The following is a 22,612-nucleotide window of genomic DNA, read 5'->3' on the forward strand; positions in this document are numbered from 1 at the left end:
TTAATATACTTTATCAACACATTTCGGTTGGGGGATAAAGAAGAATATAGCAAAATATATCTTTAATATTCTAATATTATCTGTTTATTTTAAATCTGGTATATTAGTAAATTATTTAAGATATTTATAAGAAAATAGACCACTTATTTATTTTGAAGTTTTGCTTAGTATAGATGGTTCAATATAATTACTGAATTGATTTATTTGTAGATCAACTCCCATTAATTTTTTTGCATGAGTTTTTCCTCAGTAATACTTAATTGTTCTCATCTTAATAAAAATGCTTACAAAATAACAAAATATATTAAAATTTCTGATAAATATTATTTATATAATAAGATTTTCAAGTTTAAAGGGAGTAGTCTTAAATTATATAAGTAAAAGGTATCTTCTCAATATGATGATTCTACTCTCACATTGAATAGATAAAGAATTCTAAATACTAGCAAGATATCTCAATATAACTTAAATATATAATTTTAATACATTCAATTATTCAGGATCATAAAAACTTAAATATTTCCGAATCTATTGTAATAGACACTAGTTCTTTAAAATAAGTTGAGAATTTTATTAATTTCTTTCAAATATATAAAATAAATTATAACTAAGTAAACATATTAATTCTCATTAATTAAATATTTATGAATTTTCAGTTATAAATTGTGAATTAATTTAATATTGACAATAGCTATGGTCAAAATCCACATTATGCATGCAGTCTCCCCACGCCAGGCCCGCCTATAATACTTTTCGTCGAATACTTGTGAGAAAGTCGATAATACAAATATATAGAATTATATACTCAATACTAAAGGCTTGTGGAAGATACTTTAGTTTGTTACAATTCAAAATAAGGTTAGGAACGTATCTGTCTGTGTGGTCACTCTTCAGAGAGTAAATTTGTTAGAGTTTGTATAATATCAAGATTTGTAAAGTATTAACAAGAAACAGGAAATTAGTAATATCGTTTTCTAGGCAGTAAGAAACCTCTACTGCTTTGAATAATCATAAGTAGATTTTAATATCTAGTTTACTTGTGATGTATTTATCAAATTCATCGAAATTAGGAAATCATTATATATGGGTACCTACAAGTGATGTGGAATCTGCAAAGAGAGTAAGAAAAGTTGAAGAAGACAATGAAAAGTTATCAGATGAATTTATAAGGAATAAAAAAAGAACTGTGTTTACACTTATTGAATTAATATCATATAATGAAGTTACAAAAATTGCCACCTGCAGAAATACTGAAGGCTTGGATTTATCAAGTGATATAACAGAAAGTAGAGACAATAAATTTGAAATAAAACTGGTAAACATAATGAAAGCAGATTCTAAATTTGGTTTGAAGGATAATTCACAATTAAGGAACCTGAATATTGGTAATGTGTTGGCAAATATGAAGTATTGCTATGAATTATTGCAAGGTAATTCTTGTGAAGATGGAGTATCTGATTTTAAAGATGAAATTGATTGTCTGAAGTATCCAATGTATACTTTTGCAGGTGGGATTCTTTTAGCTGTTAATCCATATAAATTTTATGATATATATAATAATGAGATTGCTGATGCATTTGTTGGGAAAAATATAGTGAATATGGAACCTCATCCATTTGCAGTAACAGAATGGTCATATCGTAGAATGCTTAAAGATAAGAAATCTCAATCTATTGTTATTTCCGGAGAAAGTGGAGCAGGAAAAACAGAAACTTCAAAACATGTTTTAAAGTATTTAAGCTATTTAAGTAATAAAAGGAGAATGTACAATTACAAAAAGAATGGTATTATAAAAAATGATAATCCCTTAGTTAGTGAATGTACAATCTTAAATTTGAATGATTTAAGAGTTTCGTCTATTGAAGACTGTTTATTATCATCTAATCCATTGTTAGAAATATTTGGAAATGCAAAGACTATTAGGAATGATAACTCATCAAGATTTGGAAAGTATATGAAATTGGAATTCAGTGATGATGGATATATATTAAATTCTAGTATTAATACATATCTTCTTGCTAAATCTAGAGTAGTACATATACCTCAAGGAGAAAGAAACTATCATATCTTTTATTTGTTATTGAGAAACATGAACCAAGAACAAAGAATAAAATGGTTATCAATACCAGATAATATGGAATATGATAGAATTATTAATAGTTTCAATTATTTGAAAAGTGAAAATGGGATTTTGAACAATAATAATGTAGATAAACATATAAAATATAATATAGATACTATAAATAAGTGTTTTGAATCGATTGGAATATCAAATAATATTGTAAATATAATATATGACTTGGTTATGGGTATTCTTTTATTAGGGAATGTGGAATTTAAAAAGAATGAGGAAGATGATTATTGTGATATTACTGATGAGACTTTTGAAATGTGTTCTAAAGTATCAAATTTATTTGGTATACTTGACTCGAAAGGATTCATTAAAATACTGACTAGAAGAAATATAATCAATATAGAAAGAAAATTATCATATTCAGAAGCTATATATACAAGAGATAGTATTGCTAGATATTTATATCAATGGATATTTGATTTAGTGGTTGATTTAATAAATATTGCATTAAATCAGGAGATTGCCAATAAACATAGAAATAATACAGTAACTAATAATATTAATGATATCAATGATTCAACAGAAACTAAATTAATTTCTAAAGTATTATCAATTGGTATATTAGATATCTTTGGATTTGAAGATTTATCTCCAAATTATCCAAATAGTTTTGAACAATTATGCATTAATTACTGTAATGAAAGATTACATAGTTTCTTTTTAGAGCAATTATTATATAGGGATCATTTATTATATAAAACAGAAGGTTTAGGTGAATTTAAATCAACTGATACCTCATTTGATGTATCAGAATTACTATTTCATCAATCTCTTGTATGTACAGTAATAAGTGGTACTGTTCCTAAATATACAAGTGATGATTATAAAGATAGTAAGGGTTTAAGTGTAAATTTTTCATCAGTTAATATAATATCTATTTTGGATGAAACATGCAAAGTACCAATTAAAGGCAATAGAGATGAAATATTTTGTCAGAAAATCCATCAATTGAAGAATATGAATGGACAATCTTATATTAGTAGCTGTAATAATGGAATTAATAGAAGAAAATCTGTTATAACATCTTCATCTCAAATTAATGAAACTAGTCAAGTATTATCATTCACTTCGGCAGTTAATAATGTAATTATACCACAAAAATTAAATTTGAATAAAACATTTACTATTTGTCATTTTGCAGGGCCTGTACAATATCAATGTGATGGTTTTACTAGTAAAAATACTGATTTTTTATCTAATGATATTGAAAAATATCTTTTAACAAATATGAAGAGTATCATAAATTTACAAGTAATTAGAAAAAAATTATATAATAAAAATAATATAATTGATAATTTAAAAGTGAATGAAAGATCTGATATTTCTACTGATAATACAAAGTCAACTCTTGATGTACTAAAAAGTACTGAATTAATAGTGGATAATAAAGAAGAAAAAGGACAATTTAAATCAAAATTAATGATATCAAATGCAAATATATCAAACTTAAGTGATACAAGTTTTATACAACCTTCACTAAATACTAATAAAAATAAAAGTGTAGGTACAACCTTTATCAAACAAATGCAAAATATGTTAACTGAAGAATTATATCCAACACAAAGTCATTTTATACGTTGTATTAAACCTAATGATGAACAAGAACCTTTAAAATTTGATGATATTAAAGTTTATCAACAATTACAAATTGGTGGTATCTTGCAGGTACTAAATATAATGATATATGGATATCCTTGTAGGATACCTTATCTCAATATTTATAATTATTTTAAACAAATAATAGATAATAAGTTGGTTGAAAATGATAATAAATTAAGTGAGATAAATGAATTGAAACCGAATATTAATATTAAAAGCTCATTAAATAATAGTAGTAAGGATATTAATAAAAAAGTTGCAATAATATTATCAGATCAAAGGTTATTTGTCTCATTATTACTAGATTATATGGGATATAAAGATGGTAAAGACTATAAATTAGGTTTAACAAGAATATTTTTTAAATATAATGTTCTTGATAAAATAGAAGAATTTATTAGTAAATGTAAGAGTGAATCTTCAGAATGGAAGATAAATTGTGTTCTTGAAATATATAACTACTGGATAAGGAGACGTTCTCATAATTATTGGATATTAGTTAAGTCCTGTGTAAATATACTTTGTAAATACAAGGAAATTCTCTATAAGAAAAAAAAGCAGAAGGAGAGAAAGGCTATGATGATCATATGTAATTCAATATATAGATATATTAAACAAAAGAAAGAAAAGAAAAGAAAACAAGAGGAACAATTGAGGTTAAAATTATTAGAAGAGGAGAAAAAGAAACAAGAAATGGAAATAGAAAAGATTAAACTTCAAGAACAAGAAATAACTAATAAATATGAACGAGAAAAAGATTTACTATTACAGAATAATGAATCAAATCAAATAAAACAAAAAGAAAATCAAGATAATATATATTGCAAAGTTAATGATTTACAGGGTAAATTTACTGGTACTCAAGTTAATCTTATGGAACATAATGAAATTAAGAATAAATTAAGAATTAGGAAATTAGAAGATAGTGAACAAAAATCTTGTTTAATATCCATACATGTAGGAATTAATACAAGCGTATTAAAAAAAAATAACCAAAATTTAATTATTAATAATAAACCAAATGAGGTTTTCAATAGAAGTAAACGCATAAGAACAGAATTTATTGATGATAGTCTCGATTTTGAATTTGAAATATATAAGGCAAAAAAAATAAAATATAATATATCTAACCTCTCAAATAAGAAAGATATCAACTTCAATGACAAATCGATGAATATACAGTTTAGATCTGAAGATGAGGATAAACAAACTCAAATTGATTCAGAAAATATACAAATATATGAGAATAACTATGACAAAGAATTTGACTCTCCAATACTAAAAGATGAATCAAATATAACTAATGATTCTCCACTACTTTGTACATCAGCAATGAGAGTACATAACAAATATTCTTCATATTTTGTAACAGGTAATTCTTCAGTAAATCAAGATAATCTAGAAATAGATTATCGTTCATTACAAGATGAATTAGTTGAAGCTGAGTTCATTGATGATGTATTATCAAAAGAATTACAGGTAATTAATAATAATAATAATAATAATAATAATAATAATAATAATAATAATAATAATAATAATAATAATAATAATAATAATAATAATAATAATAATAATGATACTGAAAATAGTAAATGGAAGACATCTCTAAGAAGACCGACAATATTTGTGCCAATAAGAGGTGAAAATAAATTAGTTCCATGCAAAGGTACGTCACTTATAGAGGATGATTTATCTATAAAAGCAATAAGAAGTGATCATGAAATAAAGAGCCTTATAGATTTACAAAAAATATTTCGTAATAATGTATCAAATATAAAGTTTAGAAATAATGAAGATCAAAATAAAGAAAATTATATTGACAATCAATCTACATTAATGGATATTTAAAAAGAAAATAAAAAAATAAAAATCCTATATATTTATATAAAATCTTTTTTTTTTTTTATAATAGTATTAAACTGAATGCAAAATATATTTAAGTTTAATTCCAAATATAACTTTTATTTATTTAATCCAATATAAAGAATCATTTATATTGCATTACTAAAAAAAGTTATCAAATACCGCTCCAGTTCTAAGTATACTGATTTTTGATCAAAGGTAAAACTATTATAATATTCTATTACTTAAATATAATTAAATATTAACTAAATAAACTTTTTTGTTCAATTATATTTTTAAAATCTACTTAAAATAATGGAAAGTGATGATTATGATATTTTAAGTTTAGCAGATCAGCTATGTAAAGGTTTAAATACAAATGATAGACAACAAAAACAAGATAAAATTACGGATATGATAATAGATCAAAATACTACTGAAATCCATAATGATGAGATTTCATCTACCACTAGTACACAATCTGAAATTTCCTATTCGGTTCCATATAATAACTTGGTACAGTCAAATCTAGAAGACCATCATCATTTAAATAATATAAATAAACATATTGAACCTAAGTCACTATATCGTTCATTATCACTACCAGTAAATAGAAAATCGTCAATAATAAACCAATTCAAGGATATTGAAAAAAGTATATTTGATCCAAATATTATTAAAAAGACCCCTTATCAAAAAATTAATACTAATATGAATAACTTAAATAACTATAAGCAATATGATTGTGATCATATAAATATATTACCTATTGTAAATACTTGTTCATCTTCATCTACATATAATAATGAGAGATTACCTATATATATTAATGGATATATTCAATTGATATTTAATATATCATTAGTAATAATTATATTATATGGATTGTGTGGTTTAATGTATGCAATTAGAAATGATATAGAATCAAAAATTCAAATATCTGTAAGGAATTTAATGGAAGAAATGGCTATATGTTCTAGACAATATACAGATAATAAATGCAATCCAAATGAACGGGTACCAGCTTTAGAAACTAAATGTATCGAATGGGAAAAGTGTATGAACCAAGATCCAGCTATAATTGCTAGAAGATCGAGTTTTACTGCACAGACAATTGGTGAGATATTGAATACATTTTTAGATCAATTATCATGGAAATCAGCTATACTCATATTTGGAGGGTTAATCTCTTTATTTATAGGATTTAATTTAGCTTTCTCAATTGGTAGTAATACATTCTATAGTAAAAAAAAAAAAGAAATTAGAATAGATTAAATATAAATATTTCTATACTGATTTTATTATTAATATCAAATCTTAAACTTTTGGGTGTAATATCAGCTTATATAATTAAATGCACACATAAAATATTAAGAATAGAGTTGTAGATTCATAAAATTTTAAGTTCTTTATAATTCTTTTTTCTTCTGGTTATATTTAAGAAGAAAAACCTAAGTTGTCATGTATAATTATTTAATTTATCCTAGTAATAAGTCATGAAATTTAAGGATAACTGTTGCTTGGGAGTAAATATACATCTTTATATGTTAATAATAATAATTGTAACTTACTTTAATTCTGTTTATACTATTAGATATAGAGATGGAAATTTGAGTAAATTACTTACTAATGTTGCAACTAGTGCAATAGCTCAAGGTGCTCAAGATTTAACGGGATCACCTGTTATTGGTAATCCATCAATGATTAATTCTTTCTTACTTCCTTCAACACCAGTAATAAATCCTTTAACAAATACTGGGGCACAACCTGGTATTGTTGGAATGAATACTAATTTAAATAACGAAGTGTCAAGACAAATGAGACTTGGAATGGGAACAGAAACTAATATGATGAAATATGGAATGACTAATGATATAACCGAATATAATGCTAATATTGGTAGATCCTTCACTATAGGATATTCTTCATTTTCGGTTATTGGATTTTTAATTATTGTCTTTATGTTAATATGTATGATTATGCTCATATGCAGGCGTTGTACCAAAGATGATGATTAAGATTAACTTTTTAATTATAAAATGACCTAAATTAAAAAAAAAAAAATTAATATATAAGCAAATATCGATATTATAGGGCTAAATATTGAAGTTATATTAGTTAGTATAAGCATTAAGACTCAATAAAAATCCTAAAATAAATAATAATGAGCTATTGAATATTTTGTGAAATAAAAAAAAACTACATGCAGTAGACCTATTAAAATATTCTGTAATTAGCCGCCAAATTATATAATTAGGCAGCTGATATTATTGAAGGAAGTCTTACAGACCAACTTTTCTATTAAAGACTTTTTATATTATTACTAGACCAGAGAATTTCTTGAGAAAATGAATCAACAAAGAAGAACTCAAAAAATTATGACACAGCCAATTAATCAAATATTTAGGCTGTTTACATCAAAACAAAGAGTTCAGATTTGGTTATATGATCATCCGGAATTATCTCTAGAGGGTAAAATTCAGGTAAGTTAAAGTATCTATATATTAGTAATATAATCTCTTTATTTTGGGCTATATATGGCAATTTTTATAATATATTTTATATTATTTGTAATATATCTCCTTGTCCCAATATCCTTATTCATCTTATTAATTAATTATTACTTTAGGGCTTTGATGAATATATGAATATAGTTCTAGATGATGTGACTGAAGTATATACAAAGAAAGATGAAGTATCAAGACGTGATATTGGTAGATTAATGTTACGTGGAGAAAACATAAGTCTAATCTCAGATGCAAAATGTTAACTTGGTTTATTTTTTTCTTAGATTATAAAAAAAAAGAAAATCTTATATAAATATATTTGGTTATAATATATTAATTTTATATCCTTTAAATATATTATATCTTTAGGAATAATCATAATTATTTATATAATATTATTAGAAACTACCCATAGTATTATATTATAAATACTAATTTTATTCTTATTTACCAATATATTTTTCTTTAGAGAGAAAATAGAATTAATCAACTTTTCTTAATATTTGTAAATTTATATCTTATATAACAAAGATAAACAAAAATATTAAATGAAATATAGAAAAAAGAAAAAAGGGAACTTGGAACAAAATCTTATTAGCTCAAATATTCATATATAAATAGTATTTACCCAACTATAATAATATAAATGGAAATGACATCAATATAATAAGATAAACTCTCAAATACATATAATGGAATTTAAGGAAAAAAAACACACAAGAAGTCTCAAACTTAAAATTGAATAATTTACTTGGTATTAATTGACTCTCTTACTAGAGAGAATCTCTACTAAGAACAATAAACGCTAAGATAGAGTAAAAAGTTCATCTACTTATGACTCAATATGGCCTGATGTAAAACATCAAAATTAGCACCAACAATACACTTAGTTTCTCTTCCATTTAAAAATAATTTAAGTGTTGGCATTGCTCTTACTGATTCCAAATCTGCAATGTCCGGATTAGCATCAACATCGACTTTAATAAAGGATACATCCTTCATCTTTTCACTTAAATCATCTATTTTTGGTCCAATCATATTACAAGGTCCACACCATGTAGCATAATAATCAACTACAGTAAGTCCAGAACGACCAATAAGTTGCTTGTATTCTATAATAATAGAACAAAATTATTATCTATACTTAATTTACAAATTATATTTCAAAAACCTAAAGACTTCATGTATCTTGTTGTAGTAATTCACTTCTATAAATCCCTAACTTATTCTACTAAGTTCCCTATTTCATATTAATTTGTACTTACCATCAATAGAATTTACTTTCTGTACTGTCATAATTTGTAATACTATTTAACAGAGGAAAATTTATTACTAAAAAAAAAACCCAAGAGTGTTTAAACTAATCACTCACCCTAATCACAATAATTTAATGAGACAGCAAGTATTATAGTAAGCTACTGAGTATTTGTTATAAGGGCGCCAGATTCGCATGATATTATTACAAATTTAAAAATTATTATATATTACTATTAGAATCAAAGCTATTGAAAGATATATACTACATATAGTAAAAGAGTTAAACTTAGGTAATTATAGTAACTTAAAAGGAATTTATTTTTTTAGAGAAAAAAGGAAAAAAAGAAAAATTATTAAACTATTTCTTACATGGCGCCAATTTGTGGGAAATTTATATTAGAATAAAGGCGGGAGATGGATTGTTTAAATTAATAATATTCTTCGAATTTATCTTTAAACAATATAGCGCTATAATTTTAGTTCTTTACTGTATTATAAAATTTGTTAACTTTTACATATTAGTTTAATTTTCAAGTTTATAGATCAATTATCTCCTAAGTTTTACCTGTCTAGCATTATGTAAAATATTTTCCCTAATTTTCCAAAAAAAAGGTGTATAATCTCTTTGTCTGCAACCAGCTAAAGCTCTAGTTATAGCTTCTAATGGATCATTACATCTAGTCCAATGATCTATTCTATGATTATAAGCCATAATAATAGATTGTGGTATCTTTCTTCCACTTAAAATATATTCACCGGCTATGACACGATCCCACATTTCTTGTAATCTAGTAGCTCTCTTACTAATAACACGAGCTAATTGTCTATTATTAATATATTGTACACAACGATTACAAGGTTGATCATTATTATTTGTAAATCCTATACATTGAGGGTGATGTACAACACCAAGATGTTCTGGATCTCTATTTGGTATAACTCTTGTAATTATAGATTGTTTATAAAATACTCTCCTTGTATCTATTATTTGTTTTTCTTCACAAGGTTCAACTGATCTCTCAGATCCAATAAAACACATTGCCCAATATCTAACTTTACTAATTCCTGGACATGGATTTAAGCTGAAATTCTCATCTTCTATTTTTTTATAAGGTGGTATTACAGGTAAATCATAATTATTAGATTCTATATTTATACCATGATGATGATTATTAATAGTATTATTAGTATATATATCAAAATAATCATATTCTGAAGATTTATCAGTAATTTTATTTATATTAGGACTATCAGGTTTAAAAATATTTCTTGAATTATTTTGAAAATGAGAATCTCTATATTCTGTTATTGGTGATAAAGAGGTAAATATTGGTGAATTCATATTTGTAGATGAAGATAAAATAATATTATCTCCTTTATCTTTTTGGTGAATTTGAAAAGATTTATAATAATCATGTTGATTATCTAAATTATTATTATCTTTAGATACTTGATATGATTCTGTTAAAGTTGTTATAAGAGGATGAATAACTAAATTATTTAAAGTATTAATATTATCATTATTTCCATCTTTATGATTTTCCGTTGCATCTGTTACATCTGTTACATCTGTTACATCCGTTACATCTGTTACATCTATATTAATATTTTCATTATGATTAAAAATATCAGTAATTTCATTATTTTCTATTTCTTCAAAAATTTTAATATTTTGTGAATTATTTTGTGAATTAGAAGATTGTAATATTTTATTTTGATTTGAATTATCCCATTGAGATTTTAAATATTCTTTATCTTGAATAGCCAAAGGTGAATTATTAATACTTTGCAAAGCAGTTGATATATAACTAGGTGATTCAGATAATATTAATTCACCATTATTATTTATATTTGATTTATTATTATAAATATAATTATGAAATTCATTTATACTAAAATCATTAAGTTCATCTATAAAATGTGGACTTCCTACAGCTTTAGATAAAGCTCTATGAAGTTTACCACTCATATGAGTTCTCCAATTATTGAGATAATATGCTGGATTTAATATAATACGTACTTGACATATTTGACAAAAAACACAAGTACCAGGAATTGATTTCGAATCAATTTTAACTAATGTTGGATTTATTTCCATTAATTTATTAAATATAGCTTCTCTTTCAAATGCTGTTCTCCTTTTCTTAGTATTTATATCATTTTGATATTCAATATTAAAATTCCCATTATTATTAGATTTTCTATATTGTATATATGATTCAATGATATTCTTATTCATATCTTGATAATTTTTAGGGATATTAATTAATTCATCTGCTACTTTTAAAGAAGAATCCTCTCTTATATAATTTTCATCTAATTTATTACAATCCATTTCCAATAACATAATATTTGTATTATTATATTGAAAAAAAATTCCAAATTAATATTAAGATTTAATTTGTAGTATACTTCTTATTTATTTATTCTTTATTATTTTGTTACTTATGTAATAATTAGTAATATATTGCTTAGATCTTCAATTTTTGAAGATATATATTTAATTTGACTTAAATTTCTAGTTATCTCTAGTCAATGCATCAAATTTGCATTTATGTGTGGTATTTACAGTAAATAAATTAAATCTTTTTTTTTATATTTAACAAATTTATTTATTGGTATTGGTATATATTTGTACAAATATATAATATCTATTTAATTAATAATATTATAATAAGTAAAATTATTAGTAATAATATTAAATTTATTCAAATAACCATTCATCTGTATATAATGATTGAGTTGTTTTATTTTTATAATTACTTATTTTACTTTTCTTTGGATTATTCTCATTAATAATTTCTTGTTCTTCTGTTAATTCATACATACTATTAGTATTATTATCTACATAAATTCTTTGATCCTTTTTCCTCTTTATATTTAAAATGTTTATATATTCTCCATTACTTTTACTTAAATTTGTTGAATAAATAGAATCATCTAATTTAGCAAGTTCTATAACTATTTTTTTTTCAATCTCATTATAAACAAGTTCTTGTTCTTGTATTTCATTATTATCTTCTTTTTCTACTAATATATTTTCTTCTTCTATAAAACCATTCCATTCAACAGTAATAATTTTATCCTGGATAGTAGATAATATGTTTTTAGGATTTATTAAGTCAATATCTAATTTAATTGGTGTAGATCTTGATATTTCCCCTATATCATTAGAAACAATAGATTCCCCTATTACTTCAACTGATATTCCATTATATTTACATTTATTAAGATATTTCTGTGTTCCTTGTTCAACATATTGATTCATATATATATCTTGAGTATTTGACTCCTTACTTCGTCTTTCAACCCATCTAAGGATATCTTTCAAAGTATTTATTAAACTTCCTTTAGGCATTTTATATTTATTAGATATATTTCTAGTTTAGTTTGGTTAAGTGCAATTTAGTAAATAGTATAATTTTATAGTAATAGTGTTGTATATAATAATAAATTATTATAATTATGCTCGTCTCATTATATATTATATAAATCAACTAATATTTAGAGAAAAAAAAAGAAAATTAGATAAATTAGAAATTTTAATAATAATACTTTATAAGAAATATTTAGTAATAACTTAATACGCCTTGTATATTTCCTAGCAATATAATTTAAACTCTCAATTTTTCTGAGATATAAAAAAAAAAATAGCATAAATATTTTACCGCTCAAAAGACATAGCGCCTTTATAGAAGATAAATTTAGCCTCCTAAATAAATATATTAGGAAGTTAACTAAAATATTTTATATAAAAAGGAATATTAATATAATTACTCAATTAGTGGGATAATAAATTTGATATATTTAGTAGATGATTATCTTAATATCAATTTTACCTCTTTTTATTATTTGTGATTTAGGGTAACAAGTTAAGATACATATGTTCTAAATTATTAATAAGTACAGCTATAATGATGAATTATGTTCTACTTATTCACGACGGTCTACTGACCTATAAACTAGCAATAAATAATTGTTGGTATTTATATGGAGAAAGAGTAGAACACTGAATAGCTGTATATATATAATTTATTTAGAATTTTAGGACTTTGAATTAATAACATTAAATAAGAATATATATAATCTTTATGTATATTATAATTTAATATTTACTATATTAGTTTAGATATAGATTATATTTTACCTCTATATAGAAGAAAAGAAAATTAGTGGAATTTCTTGATATATATCAATATAACGTCTCAGTCGTAGGTCTAATTTTGACATTGATTAGCTCTATTTCAAAACTGATCGAGTGATTACTTATATTATGTGTGAACCTCATAAAGTAAATATATTTATTTACTTTACTGTAAAGTTAAGCAGATAACAAAATTTTTTTCTGTAACTAAGTGCAAGATTCAACAATGTATGAAACTATAAGTGAATATAATAGCAATGAAACTATGGAGAAGATTACATTACCTAAACATTATAATGATACAGATACTAAATTAAGTATAGAAGAGGCTATATTTAGACTTGAAAATCTTATGATTAAAGATACTATTAGTCCAAAAAAATGTATTAAAGATAAGTTAATAAATACATCATCGCTTAGAGTAGTAAGTGAGCTGTTGATAAGCTTTGCAAACAATCAAATAATAAAGGAAGTTTCTGAGGAAATAATTACTGATATTACTAGATCTCAAGATATAACCTCAATGACTAAGGTAGTTGGGATACTAGCTTTATCCCCATCAAATGTAAGCCATTTACCACCTACAGAATTAGATGGGGTAACAGGTTTGATGATTTTAACAAATGCACTCTCAAACATTGGAATAAGTGTTGTAATTATGACTGATTCTATTAATCAGCCTATAATGAAGCAAATGTTTGAAGTTTATGATTGTAATTACAAAGATATTCATCAGGAAATTGGATACCCACCAGATGTATTTGAACTAGAACAAGGTAAAATATATATTGTAGGAGTTGTTCCATTACCAGGTATAACTGATGAATGGCAAAAATTTTTAGATAAATTATACAAGAAATTTCAGTTAATAATTACTCTTGGTAGGATTAAAAAAGATTTATCTACTGGTATTTATCGGAATACAAGAGGATTAAGAATGAATCATTATTGTGCGGATATTGATTCAATATTTTATAAAGCTAAAGAGGATTGTATTACAACTATTGCAATATCTGATTTTTCATATAAGCAATTAGGAAGTGACTTAAGTGGTGATCATGAAATTAATAATGAAAATACATATATAGATAAAAATAATGAAAATAAGATAATATCTGATAATAGAGATAAAGAAAGAATATCTAAATATTTGGCTGATCATATTTTAGTTGGTCATACTGTTGATTGGGTATGTTATTTTTTGACTTCTTGTATAGGATTATTATACAAGAAATCAGAAATATCACAAATAATTGATAATTTAAATAATAATAAAGAATTAAGAACATTACCATTTGAGGATTTTTTACCTCAGGAAGAGACATTTCAAACTATTAATAATAAAATTCTTGAGTTAGAAATTTGGGATTCTAAATATGGAAGTACTTTAAAGAAAGGTTTTTCATATGAGCGTGATTGGGAAGTTAGAATGAAAATTAGAAGAGTTGCTGCCCAAGTAGGATTACCAGTTTATTATGAAAATGCTTAAATAAGATATCAGCAACAAAATAAATAATCAAAATTTAGTTATTTTATTCGCCTAGACTTAAAAGTCAGCATATTTTTCCATATAAGTATTTAGTAACAACATGTAGTATAGTATTTATCCATAAGTCATTAATAGTTACATCACTAGATAGATTTTTTTAAGATTACAGAATAAGAGACAGGAACTAATGTAAGCTGCATATATGCATCTTAGTAAGATATTGCAAGAAGTGAATACATTGATGAATGTAGGATGAAATTATATAAGTTAAAGATTTAAGAAGCTCTAATATTATTCCATTTTTAAATATTGTGATTTAGATCTTACTAGATTAGACCTATAATTTAATTATGATATCCTGTTTTAAATAACAATATATGAAATAATTCACTGTACAGGATACTGATAATAGATTATAATATAAAATTAATAGAAGAAATGTAAATAATAGATGCAATATTAGAAATTGTAAATAATATATACCAAGAATTAATTTTAAGGATGGATTATTATATAGAATAAATTTTTGAGATAAGAGATTACTTTATAAGAATAAGATGGAATTATTAAGTTTTCTTATTAGAAATCAGATACCTATTTGGAAATAGTTGATATTTTAAGTATAGAGGATAGAGAATAATTAGAGAATTACAGATATATAATTTGATAATATATATTACGTAATTTTGATAAACTTAAATTTTAGATAGCTTATTTCTTTTTGATAACTTATATAAGAAATAATTCTGCTTTTTTATTCCGCCCAAGTATTCTAAGTTTCTAATAGTTGAAGAGGGGAAGAATTACAATATAATAGAAGTAAGAAAATTTATAAATTATAATTTTTAAAGGAGATATATTTAATATTTGAAAAAAAATGCTTGGAATAATAATATGAATATAGATAATGAAAGTATAGAAGATATATCTTGGTTATACGACAAACAAGAACAGAAATATATAGCATCATCAAATTTGTTAATAAGAGATATTGAAATACCAAGTATACCATCTACTTCACGGGATATTATATCTGCAAATATTCAGTCTTTTAAAAGTAATTGTTTACCAACTAAAATAATATGTGGGAAATCTATACCAATTACTTATAGAAAGGGATTAGATCATGTTAAAATTGCAAATAATTCATCAAAAGCATACTCAAGATATGTAAGATCAATATTTGACAAAAAGAAATCAACAATTTTAAACAATACAGATAGGAATAATAGATTATTAAGTAGAAATGATATTAATTTGAGTATTCAAGATAGTAGTTCAAGTGGTAGTGATTGCAATATTTCTGTACAACTATCAAATTCAAATTCTCAAATAACTTCATCAATTCAGATAACTCCATTAGAAATTCAGACAACATCTTCTTCTATAACTTCTTCACGTTATGAAACTCCTAGATTAATGACATATTCATCTCTTAGTAACTTATCATATTTTATAAGTATATTTAAGGAGAATCCATCTACATACAAAATTATCTCAAAATTTAAAAGATGTAAAGAAATAAGTTCTACAAGCTTTATTTATAGGATACATAAATTACTTGGATATGGTTACCATGGAGTAGTATTTCTTGCTCAACAAAAGCCAATATATAATAATAATTTATTTGAACATAATAATGATGTACAAAATGACTATAATACTTTTAATTCCATTGATAAAGATTATTTTATATCTAATTCAGTCAAAAGTGACGATGAATATAAAATGAATAACGAAGCAGATTCATTTGTAAAAAGTTGTAACAAACAAAAGTCTATATGGATTAGAGGTTACAATTGGATATTACCATTAATACAATATAATAAATCGACACTATCTATAGAGAATAATAATGAGAATACTTCAAGTAATGAGAAGAATCTTGTAGCTATAAAAATAATAAATTTAGAACCTTTAATATTACAAGATAATAGAAATATTCATACTAGTTTAATTGGAATGGATATATTAGAACAACTACATGAAGAGATAAGAGTTTTGATTTCTTGTGAAAATAATCAAAGTGTAGTTCGATATATTGAATCATTTCATATCAATCCTAATTATATTGGGGTAGTTACTGAATATATACCAGGTTATACACTAAGAGATATATATAAATCATATGGTGCTTTTCCAGAAAGTATAATTAGTTATGTATGTTATAAAATATTGAATGTACTATCTTATATGACTAGTTTTAATTTTAGATATAAAAAAGTTCATAAGGATATAAAGGCAGCAAATATAATGATTGACTGCCATACGGGAAATTTGAAATTGATTGATTTTGGGGTTTGTCAAATACTAGATACAGTTCTTGGTACACATCCAAATATCCGTGCTGGTACCCTTCAGTGGATGGCTCCTGAAATGATTAGTAGCTGTAAATGTTTAAATGGAATTTCTGGATTTGAGAGTTTAGAATATGATCCATCTATTGATATTTGGTCTTTGGGTGTAACTGCTCTTGAGCTAGCTATAGGATTTCCACCTAATATTTACAAATTTATCGCAAATTTATGTAATAATAATTTAGAAGAAAATTTGACAAGAAATCATAGTGAAAGATGTCATTTGACAAAGGGGTCATTAAATTATATTGAACATTCAGATAATTTGAATGACAACCTTGAGGCTCATTTAAATAATGTCAATGATATACATCTCTGTTTAAAATATAATAATGAATATATTAATAATGATTTTTCTTTTATTAGAAGCTATTTTAAGGAATTTGAAACAATACATAATAATAGCTACAAATTTTCAGATTCATTTATTGATTTCCTTAATTGTACAATATGCATTGATAAGAAGAAACGCTGGAGCTGTGATGAATTATTAAAACATCCATTTATTGTAAATAAAAAGAAATACCAAAATATATACAAGAATTTTCAAATAATTGAAAAGGAGCTTTATAGATATAATTTGAATAGAAGCAAATCTGTAAACTTAACATTAGAAAAGAATAATTCGAGTGATAAATCTAACAGTGGTGTTAGTTATAAATATGAATTAGATAATGAATCATCAACTTATTTAGATCAAACTACACAGAAATTTACGGTGGATTCCAATATTGAGACTATTGATGATCTTCCTAATAGTTTTATTTATAATAATGAAGAGTTAAAATTTGAATTATCAGATATAAGTGATTTGGAAAATTATAAAGATATAAATAGTGAGTAAATCAAGAAAAAGAGATTTTAAATAGATTTTAATGGACCAACATACAAATTTCCTCAGTTCTACAAAATTCAAAATTGCTATTATAGTTATATTTTTATCTGAAGGATGCATCTAAAATATTCCCCCTCAAAGTGAGAACCAAAAATTCTAATTTACTGTAAAAGTAGAGCATATATATATATTTAGAAATAAATATTAATGAATTTGTAATATATTTAGTATTCACTATGTAATTTGCTTATTTGCACTGCATTTAGTAACCTTGGAGCAAATCGCTCTAATGGCCTTTGCCACAAGAATTGATTTCCACCCCCACCTTGTATTGTACTTTGTATTATAGATAATAGACAATTCTTACCAATTTTAACTGCAGATATTGGACATTCTTTATTTGATTTGGCATTATCTCCCCATGAGGGATTTGTAACCTCTAAAATTTGTTTTTCAAATAAGCTCTTCATATTTAGACGAGTATCCTCTAAAACATTTAAAATGTCCATATCTTGTATGGATCCAATAAGTGTACCATTAGATTTAAATAAAGAATCTACCATATTGAAACTTAAACGGATTATTGGACGTAAAGGAACATGAGGAGATGACAAACCTGAAGATGCTGGAGATATTACTAAAGGGGAATTGTTCACTAAAGTATTTGGTGAATTACTACTTATATTTATAGCTCCTGTTAATATTGGTATATTCATCCTTAGTACACTACCTCCTTTAAAGCTGTTATTATTATCACTATCAATCTCAACAGTTAGTAGGTTGAATACTTTATTTATATTCATAACTTCATATATCATACACTCTACTTTCCATAGTAATATTAAACAAGCTTGAAATATACTGCGAATAAAAACTATTAGCATATGATTACAATTATCTTTATTTTGATCTCTTTCTTTGCTATATAATAAACCCAATCTATAGTTGAGTACTAATTTTATTATTTCTATATATCCACAATACATTCTATATTCTATACTTGATTCTTCATCTGCCTCCAGCTGTATTTCTAACTTTACAGGACATGTATATTTGATGTCATTAGATTCAGTAGTTATTCCCATTGATTCTCTTGTTGGAATATTAACTGAATAGATAGTTTTATCAGATGAATAATTACACATTAATTTCGACTGATTATTATTATTCTGAATCCCATTATTCATATTAACATTCTCATCTTGAATTGGAGATCTTGTATGTTTATTTAACTCATTAATATTCCATTCGATTGAAATTTTCGGTTTTACTGAATATTTAGAGTTATTAATCAAAGGTAAAATATTTGCTTGAAATCTATTTATTGTAAATTGATTCCATGTAAATCCTCCAAACTCCTCTTTTTGTTTTAGTGAGATTAACTTTTTTTCAAGTTTACTTTTTTTATTTTTCCAGTTAAATAATTCTAGATTTAAACTATTTGTCAATTCCTCTTCTTTCATCAAAAGAGTTCGTAAGTTTTTTTTTTTATTATTCATAGAATCTATGTAGTTTTTGCTTCTATTAATCTCTTCTCTATAATTGTTTATATTATTTCTAACTATCTTAATTGCATTACAATAACTCTCATAAACATTCATTTCTGATATATGACATGATTCAAGTGTTGATAACAATACAAAGGCATTTTTAATTTTGTTTTTATCATTTCTATACATTTGGTATATATCATTGTATTGCCTAATTTTTCCTGCTAATTTCAAAATAACCTTTTGCTTGAGTGGCATAATAACTCTTTCCTTCCATTCTAACCAGGCTTTGTTTGCAAACATATTACTTGCAAAATATCTTCCAATATTTTTTACTAACTCATCTTTAACTTTCTCATCATCTTTTGTTCCATATCTACTTTTATTAACTATCGTAGCCAATTCTTTTGCCAATTTGCTATTACAAAACTCTTCAGTAAGTTTTAAATATTTTTGGTAGATTTCATTTGTATAAAAATCCAAAAGTGTATTTTTTTCAATTTTATCCCATATCTGGGAATTTATAGAATGAAGTTCATATTCAGTTAAAGATCTCGCAGTTATTCCTATATCAAATGTTTGTTCGTTCTTACCACTTGATATATCTTCAATACTTTTAATTAATAATTTGCACTTTTCAATTCTGTCATTAGTATCTTTATTATTTTCATATTCAAAATCTAATATATTAAAATTTTCCGAATAGTTTAAATTTAACAGAGACTGAAATTCATCCCATGTATAACCTTGAGGTATTGTATCATTTATAGTTACTAGTGTATCTGTATTAGGTGTTGAAAAATACTGTGTCTTTGCTGGGATATCTGAATAGAATGGTGAGGGAGTTGAAAAATAAGCTGAAGTATTTAAATCATTTCTATTTTCGGTTGTTTTGTAGCTAATCCTCTCGCTTGCATCTTCATATTTGGTTTCAAAATCTCCACCTATATTCGGATCTTGTTGTGATACTTCTAGTTCTATTTCTATCTTTTCATCATTATTTAAAACTAAATTGTTGGAATTGTTTTCTAATACCAAATCTCCCTCTATCAAGCTATTATCCGCAATTTTGCTATTCTTAGCTTCCAGAGTAATCTCTAAATTATCTACACTTCTTATATCTGAAGTAGATATGTATTCATTGGAATCCTCATTTTCTGCAAGTATTCTAATTTCAGCATTGGGATATATGTTAGAATCTTGCTCATTATACAAAATTCGATTCTCATCTATGACTTCATCTTTTAAATTCAAACTTGACTTGTCAGCTGAAATTGATAAAGAATTAGATAAATTTGGTATTTCATTATTAAATGAAAATGAACAAGTAGATGAAGACTGGGTTTGTTTTTGCACATTTATTTCTCTTTTCTCTATTTCGATCTCATTTTGGTTATTATATTTACTTGTCAAACTTAGTGAATCATCTTTTGCTGACTCATCTTGATTCTCTTCCACTGAAAAATTGACATACGAGAGATTTTTCATCACTATAGATAAAAATGCTCCGGGTACATTTGGAGCTATAGAATCGCGATGCAAAATTTCACTTTTCGTAGAATTCCCTATAACTTGTAAATTATCTTCTCCTTCGCGATTAAATTGGCTTCGATCTGTATCATGACTTGACTTGTTATCTTCTGAAGAGTGATCATTACCACAACCATCTTTAGAGCTGAGAAAACTACTAACGTTACTAATATTATCCAAAATAGGGGTTTCAATTTTATTTACATCACTTTTAACAGATATAGATTTCCCTGAGTCATTACCACTAGAATCTCCACCATTATCCCTCACAGATAAATTTGCACTTATAGCATACTCTGAAATACTACTATTTGAATCGTTACTTTTCAAATTATCAGCATTTGTATTTGCACCAGATGTTGTATGATTAATATCATCAGTTCTAATTAATTCTTCTAATGATGGGAAATTATATAATTGTCCACTATTTATTTCATCCAAGTCACTCAATAAGCTCATTCTCTCACAAGAATTGCTCAAAGTACTATTTGGTATATTTGAATCAATAATAACATTTTTTACTTTAAATTGAACTTTTTTCTGAGATTTTGGAGTTTTTGATATAGCTAATGTTGCTGTATTTGAGTTATCTGGATCGTACTGCTTTAGGATGCTTTTTCTATTATCCTTGATTCTTGTTGAAGAAATCCTTTCACTCTCGACTACTACACTCGTTTCATTCAATTCTTCTGCCTGTTTGGGACTGGGATCCTTTTTGCTTCTCACTGGAGTCTTATAAACATATCCTTGGGTTGACGAAGCTTCAATTGTTTCATATACTGAAGTTGAATGATTAACCTTGTGATCATTTTGTTCTCTTTTTAGTATATCTTCACTATCTCTAATATCTGCTGGCATAAATTCACTAGAACTCTTGATCTTATTATCACCAATTTGTATTTGTCTTCTACGTCTTGAGCTTGTATTTGATGTATTTATCTTTCTATTACTACTATCGCCACTTCCATCATAAACTGTTTCCTCTTCTTCAAGTATGATCCCAAGATCTAGAGGAGGTAGTATACTCTTTTTCTTTCCCAAATTTAAACGTTTTCTTTCTGTTGAGGTCTCTTTTAAAGATAAACTTTTTTGTACTGCATCATTAGCTGATAATTGGCTATCTCCTTTACTACCCGAGTTATCTATTGAGGCCCTTGACCGAGATCTTAGGGAGTATGGAGTACTTCCAGGAGTCCCTATTGTAGGTGTTAATGACGTGGAGTTCCTATTTCTTTTCTTTGTAGCCGAGTTATCAAGCTGGTACAAAGCTTTCTTTCTATTTAGTGGACTTTTGTTATATGAAGAAGATTCAACATATTCAGACTTCGAAATTAATTTGGGAGTATCCAGATCGGCCACATTTTCTAGTTCCATAATTTCTTATCTTATTTTGTGAACTCAGTTATTTGAAATGTACCTGCTTAC

The 22,612-nt window shown here is 25.0% G+C and overlaps 10 protein-coding genes across 10 annotated transcripts, besides 33 other annotated features; 6 read left to right on the forward strand and 4 right to left on the reverse strand.

Annotated features, from left to right (window-relative positions):
* The first annotated feature begins 288 nt into the window (after positions 1-288).
* Positions 289-338: a sequence feature (AT_rich).
* A 119-nt stretch (positions 339-457) lies between these two features.
* Positions 458-485: a sequence feature (AT_rich).
* Positions 486-566: 81 nt separating this feature from the next.
* Positions 567-683: a sequence feature (AT_rich).
* A 359-nt stretch (positions 684-1,042) lies between these two features.
* On the forward strand, positions 1,043-5,584 carry CMU_032340 (myosin head family protein; the record flags this gene model as incomplete). Its single annotated transcript, XM_002142405.1, has 1 exon — positions 1,043-5,584. The coding sequence occupies one exon, from the start codon at positions 1,043-1,045 to the stop codon at positions 5,582-5,584; it is 4,542 nt and encodes a 1,513-aa protein (XP_002142441.1).
* Positions 1,534-1,561: a sequence feature (AT_rich).
* Positions 3,394-3,436: a sequence feature (AT_rich).
* Positions 3,848-3,885: a sequence feature (AT_rich).
* Positions 4,346-4,442: a sequence feature (A-rich).
* Positions 4,710-4,750: a sequence feature (AT_rich).
* Positions 4,837-4,859: a sequence feature (AT_rich).
* Positions 5,218-5,328: a microsatellite.
* Positions 5,577-5,655: a sequence feature (AT_rich).
* A 149-nt stretch (positions 5,656-5,804) lies between these two features.
* Positions 5,805-5,881: a sequence feature (AT_rich).
* A 12-nt stretch (positions 5,882-5,893) lies between these two features.
* CMU_032350 (uncharacterized protein) lies at positions 5,894-6,853 on the forward strand (the record flags this gene model as incomplete). Its single annotated transcript, XM_002142406.1, has 1 exon — positions 5,894-6,853. One exon carries the CDS (start codon positions 5,894-5,896, stop codon positions 6,851-6,853), a length of 960 nt encoding a protein of 319 aa, XP_002142442.1.
* Positions 6,425-6,460: a sequence feature (AT_rich).
* Positions 6,823-6,889: a sequence feature (AT_rich).
* A 185-nt stretch (positions 6,890-7,074) lies between these two features.
* On the forward strand, positions 7,075-7,596 carry CMU_032360 (uncharacterized protein; the record flags this gene model as incomplete). Its single annotated transcript, XM_002142407.1, has 1 exon — positions 7,075-7,596. One exon carries the CDS (start codon positions 7,075-7,077, stop codon positions 7,594-7,596), a length of 522 nt encoding a protein of 173 aa, XP_002142443.1.
* Positions 7,597-7,623: 27 nt separating this feature from the next.
* Positions 7,624-7,653: a sequence feature (AT_rich).
* Positions 7,654-7,926: 273 nt separating this feature from the next.
* On the forward strand, positions 7,927-8,348 carry CMU_032370 (LSM domain-containing protein; the record flags this gene model as incomplete). Its single annotated transcript, XM_002142408.1, has 2 exons — positions 7,927-8,061; positions 8,208-8,348. The coding sequence occupies 2 exons, from the start codon at positions 7,927-7,929 to the stop codon at positions 8,346-8,348; spliced, it is 276 nt and encodes a 91-aa protein (XP_002142444.1).
* Positions 8,121-8,157: a sequence feature (AT_rich).
* Positions 8,349-8,353: 5 nt separating the features above from the next.
* Positions 8,354-8,486: a sequence feature (AT_rich).
* Positions 8,487-8,500: 14 nt separating this feature from the next.
* Positions 8,501-8,535: a sequence feature (AT_rich).
* Positions 8,536-8,913: 378 nt separating this feature from the next.
* CMU_032380 (thioredoxin protein, putative) lies at positions 8,914-9,381 on the reverse strand (the record flags this gene model as incomplete). The annotated part of the gene is made up of 2 exons (XM_002142409.1): positions 8,914-9,197; positions 9,351-9,381. The coding sequence occupies 2 exons, from the start codon at positions 9,379-9,381 to the stop codon at positions 8,914-8,916; spliced, it is 315 nt and encodes a 104-aa protein (XP_002142445.1).
* Positions 9,382-9,538: 157 nt separating this feature from the next.
* Positions 9,539-9,572: a sequence feature (AT_rich).
* A 317-nt stretch (positions 9,573-9,889) lies between these two features.
* On the reverse strand, positions 9,890-11,677 carry CMU_032390 (uncharacterized protein; the record flags this gene model as incomplete). Its single annotated transcript, XM_002142410.1, has 1 exon — positions 9,890-11,677. One exon carries the CDS (start codon positions 11,675-11,677, stop codon positions 9,890-9,892), a length of 1,788 nt encoding a protein of 595 aa, XP_002142446.1.
* Positions 10,940-11,016: a sequence feature (AT_rich).
* Positions 11,180-11,220: a sequence feature (AT_rich).
* A 10-nt stretch (positions 11,678-11,687) lies between the features above and the next one.
* Positions 11,688-11,811: a sequence feature (AT_rich).
* A 102-nt stretch (positions 11,812-11,913) lies between these two features.
* Positions 11,914-12,051: a sequence feature (AT_rich).
* On the reverse strand, positions 12,047-12,700 carry CMU_032400 (uncharacterized protein; the record flags this gene model as incomplete). Its single annotated transcript, XM_002142411.1, has 1 exon — positions 12,047-12,700. One exon carries the CDS (start codon positions 12,698-12,700, stop codon positions 12,047-12,049), a length of 654 nt encoding a protein of 217 aa, XP_002142447.1.
* An 82-nt stretch (positions 12,701-12,782) lies between these two features.
* Positions 12,783-12,809: a sequence feature (AT_rich).
* A 9-nt stretch (positions 12,810-12,818) lies between these two features.
* Positions 12,819-12,914: a sequence feature (AT_rich).
* A 166-nt stretch (positions 12,915-13,080) lies between these two features.
* Positions 13,081-13,118: a sequence feature (AT_rich).
* A 279-nt stretch (positions 13,119-13,397) lies between these two features.
* Positions 13,398-13,488: a sequence feature (AT_rich).
* Positions 13,489-13,712: 224 nt separating this feature from the next.
* CMU_032410 (uncharacterized protein) lies at positions 13,713-14,975 on the forward strand (the record flags this gene model as incomplete). Its single annotated transcript, XM_002142412.1, has 1 exon — positions 13,713-14,975. One exon carries the CDS (start codon positions 13,713-13,715, stop codon positions 14,973-14,975), a length of 1,263 nt encoding a protein of 420 aa, XP_002142448.1.
* Positions 14,545-14,627: a sequence feature (A-rich).
* Positions 14,734-14,762: a sequence feature (AT_rich).
* An 824-nt stretch (positions 14,976-15,799) lies between the features above and the next one.
* Positions 15,800-15,854: a sequence feature (AT_rich).
* Positions 15,855-15,869: 15 nt separating this feature from the next.
* CMU_032420 (protein kinase domain-containing protein) lies at positions 15,870-18,176 on the forward strand (the record flags this gene model as incomplete). The annotated part of the gene is made up of 1 exon (XM_002142413.1): positions 15,870-18,176. One exon carries the CDS (start codon positions 15,870-15,872, stop codon positions 18,174-18,176), a length of 2,307 nt encoding a protein of 768 aa, XP_002142449.1.
* Positions 16,583-16,604: a sequence feature (AT_rich).
* Positions 17,651-17,697: a sequence feature (AT_rich).
* Positions 18,177-18,346: 170 nt separating the features above from the next.
* Positions 18,347-18,394: a sequence feature (AT_rich).
* Positions 18,392-22,561, reverse strand: CMU_032430 (uncharacterized protein; the record flags this gene model as incomplete). The annotated part of the gene is made up of 1 exon (XM_002142414.1): positions 18,392-22,561. The coding sequence occupies one exon, from the start codon at positions 22,559-22,561 to the stop codon at positions 18,392-18,394; it is 4,170 nt and encodes a 1,389-aa protein (XP_002142450.1).
* Between the last annotated feature and the right edge of the window lie 51 nt (positions 22,562-22,612).

Source organism: Cryptosporidium muris, genomic scaffold (genome assembly GCF_000006515.1).
Source record: "Cryptosporidium muris RN66 scf_1106632373433 genomic scaffold, whole genome shotgun sequence".
NCBI lineage: Eukaryota > Apicomplexa > Conoidasida > Eucoccidiorida > Cryptosporidiidae > Cryptosporidium > Cryptosporidium muris.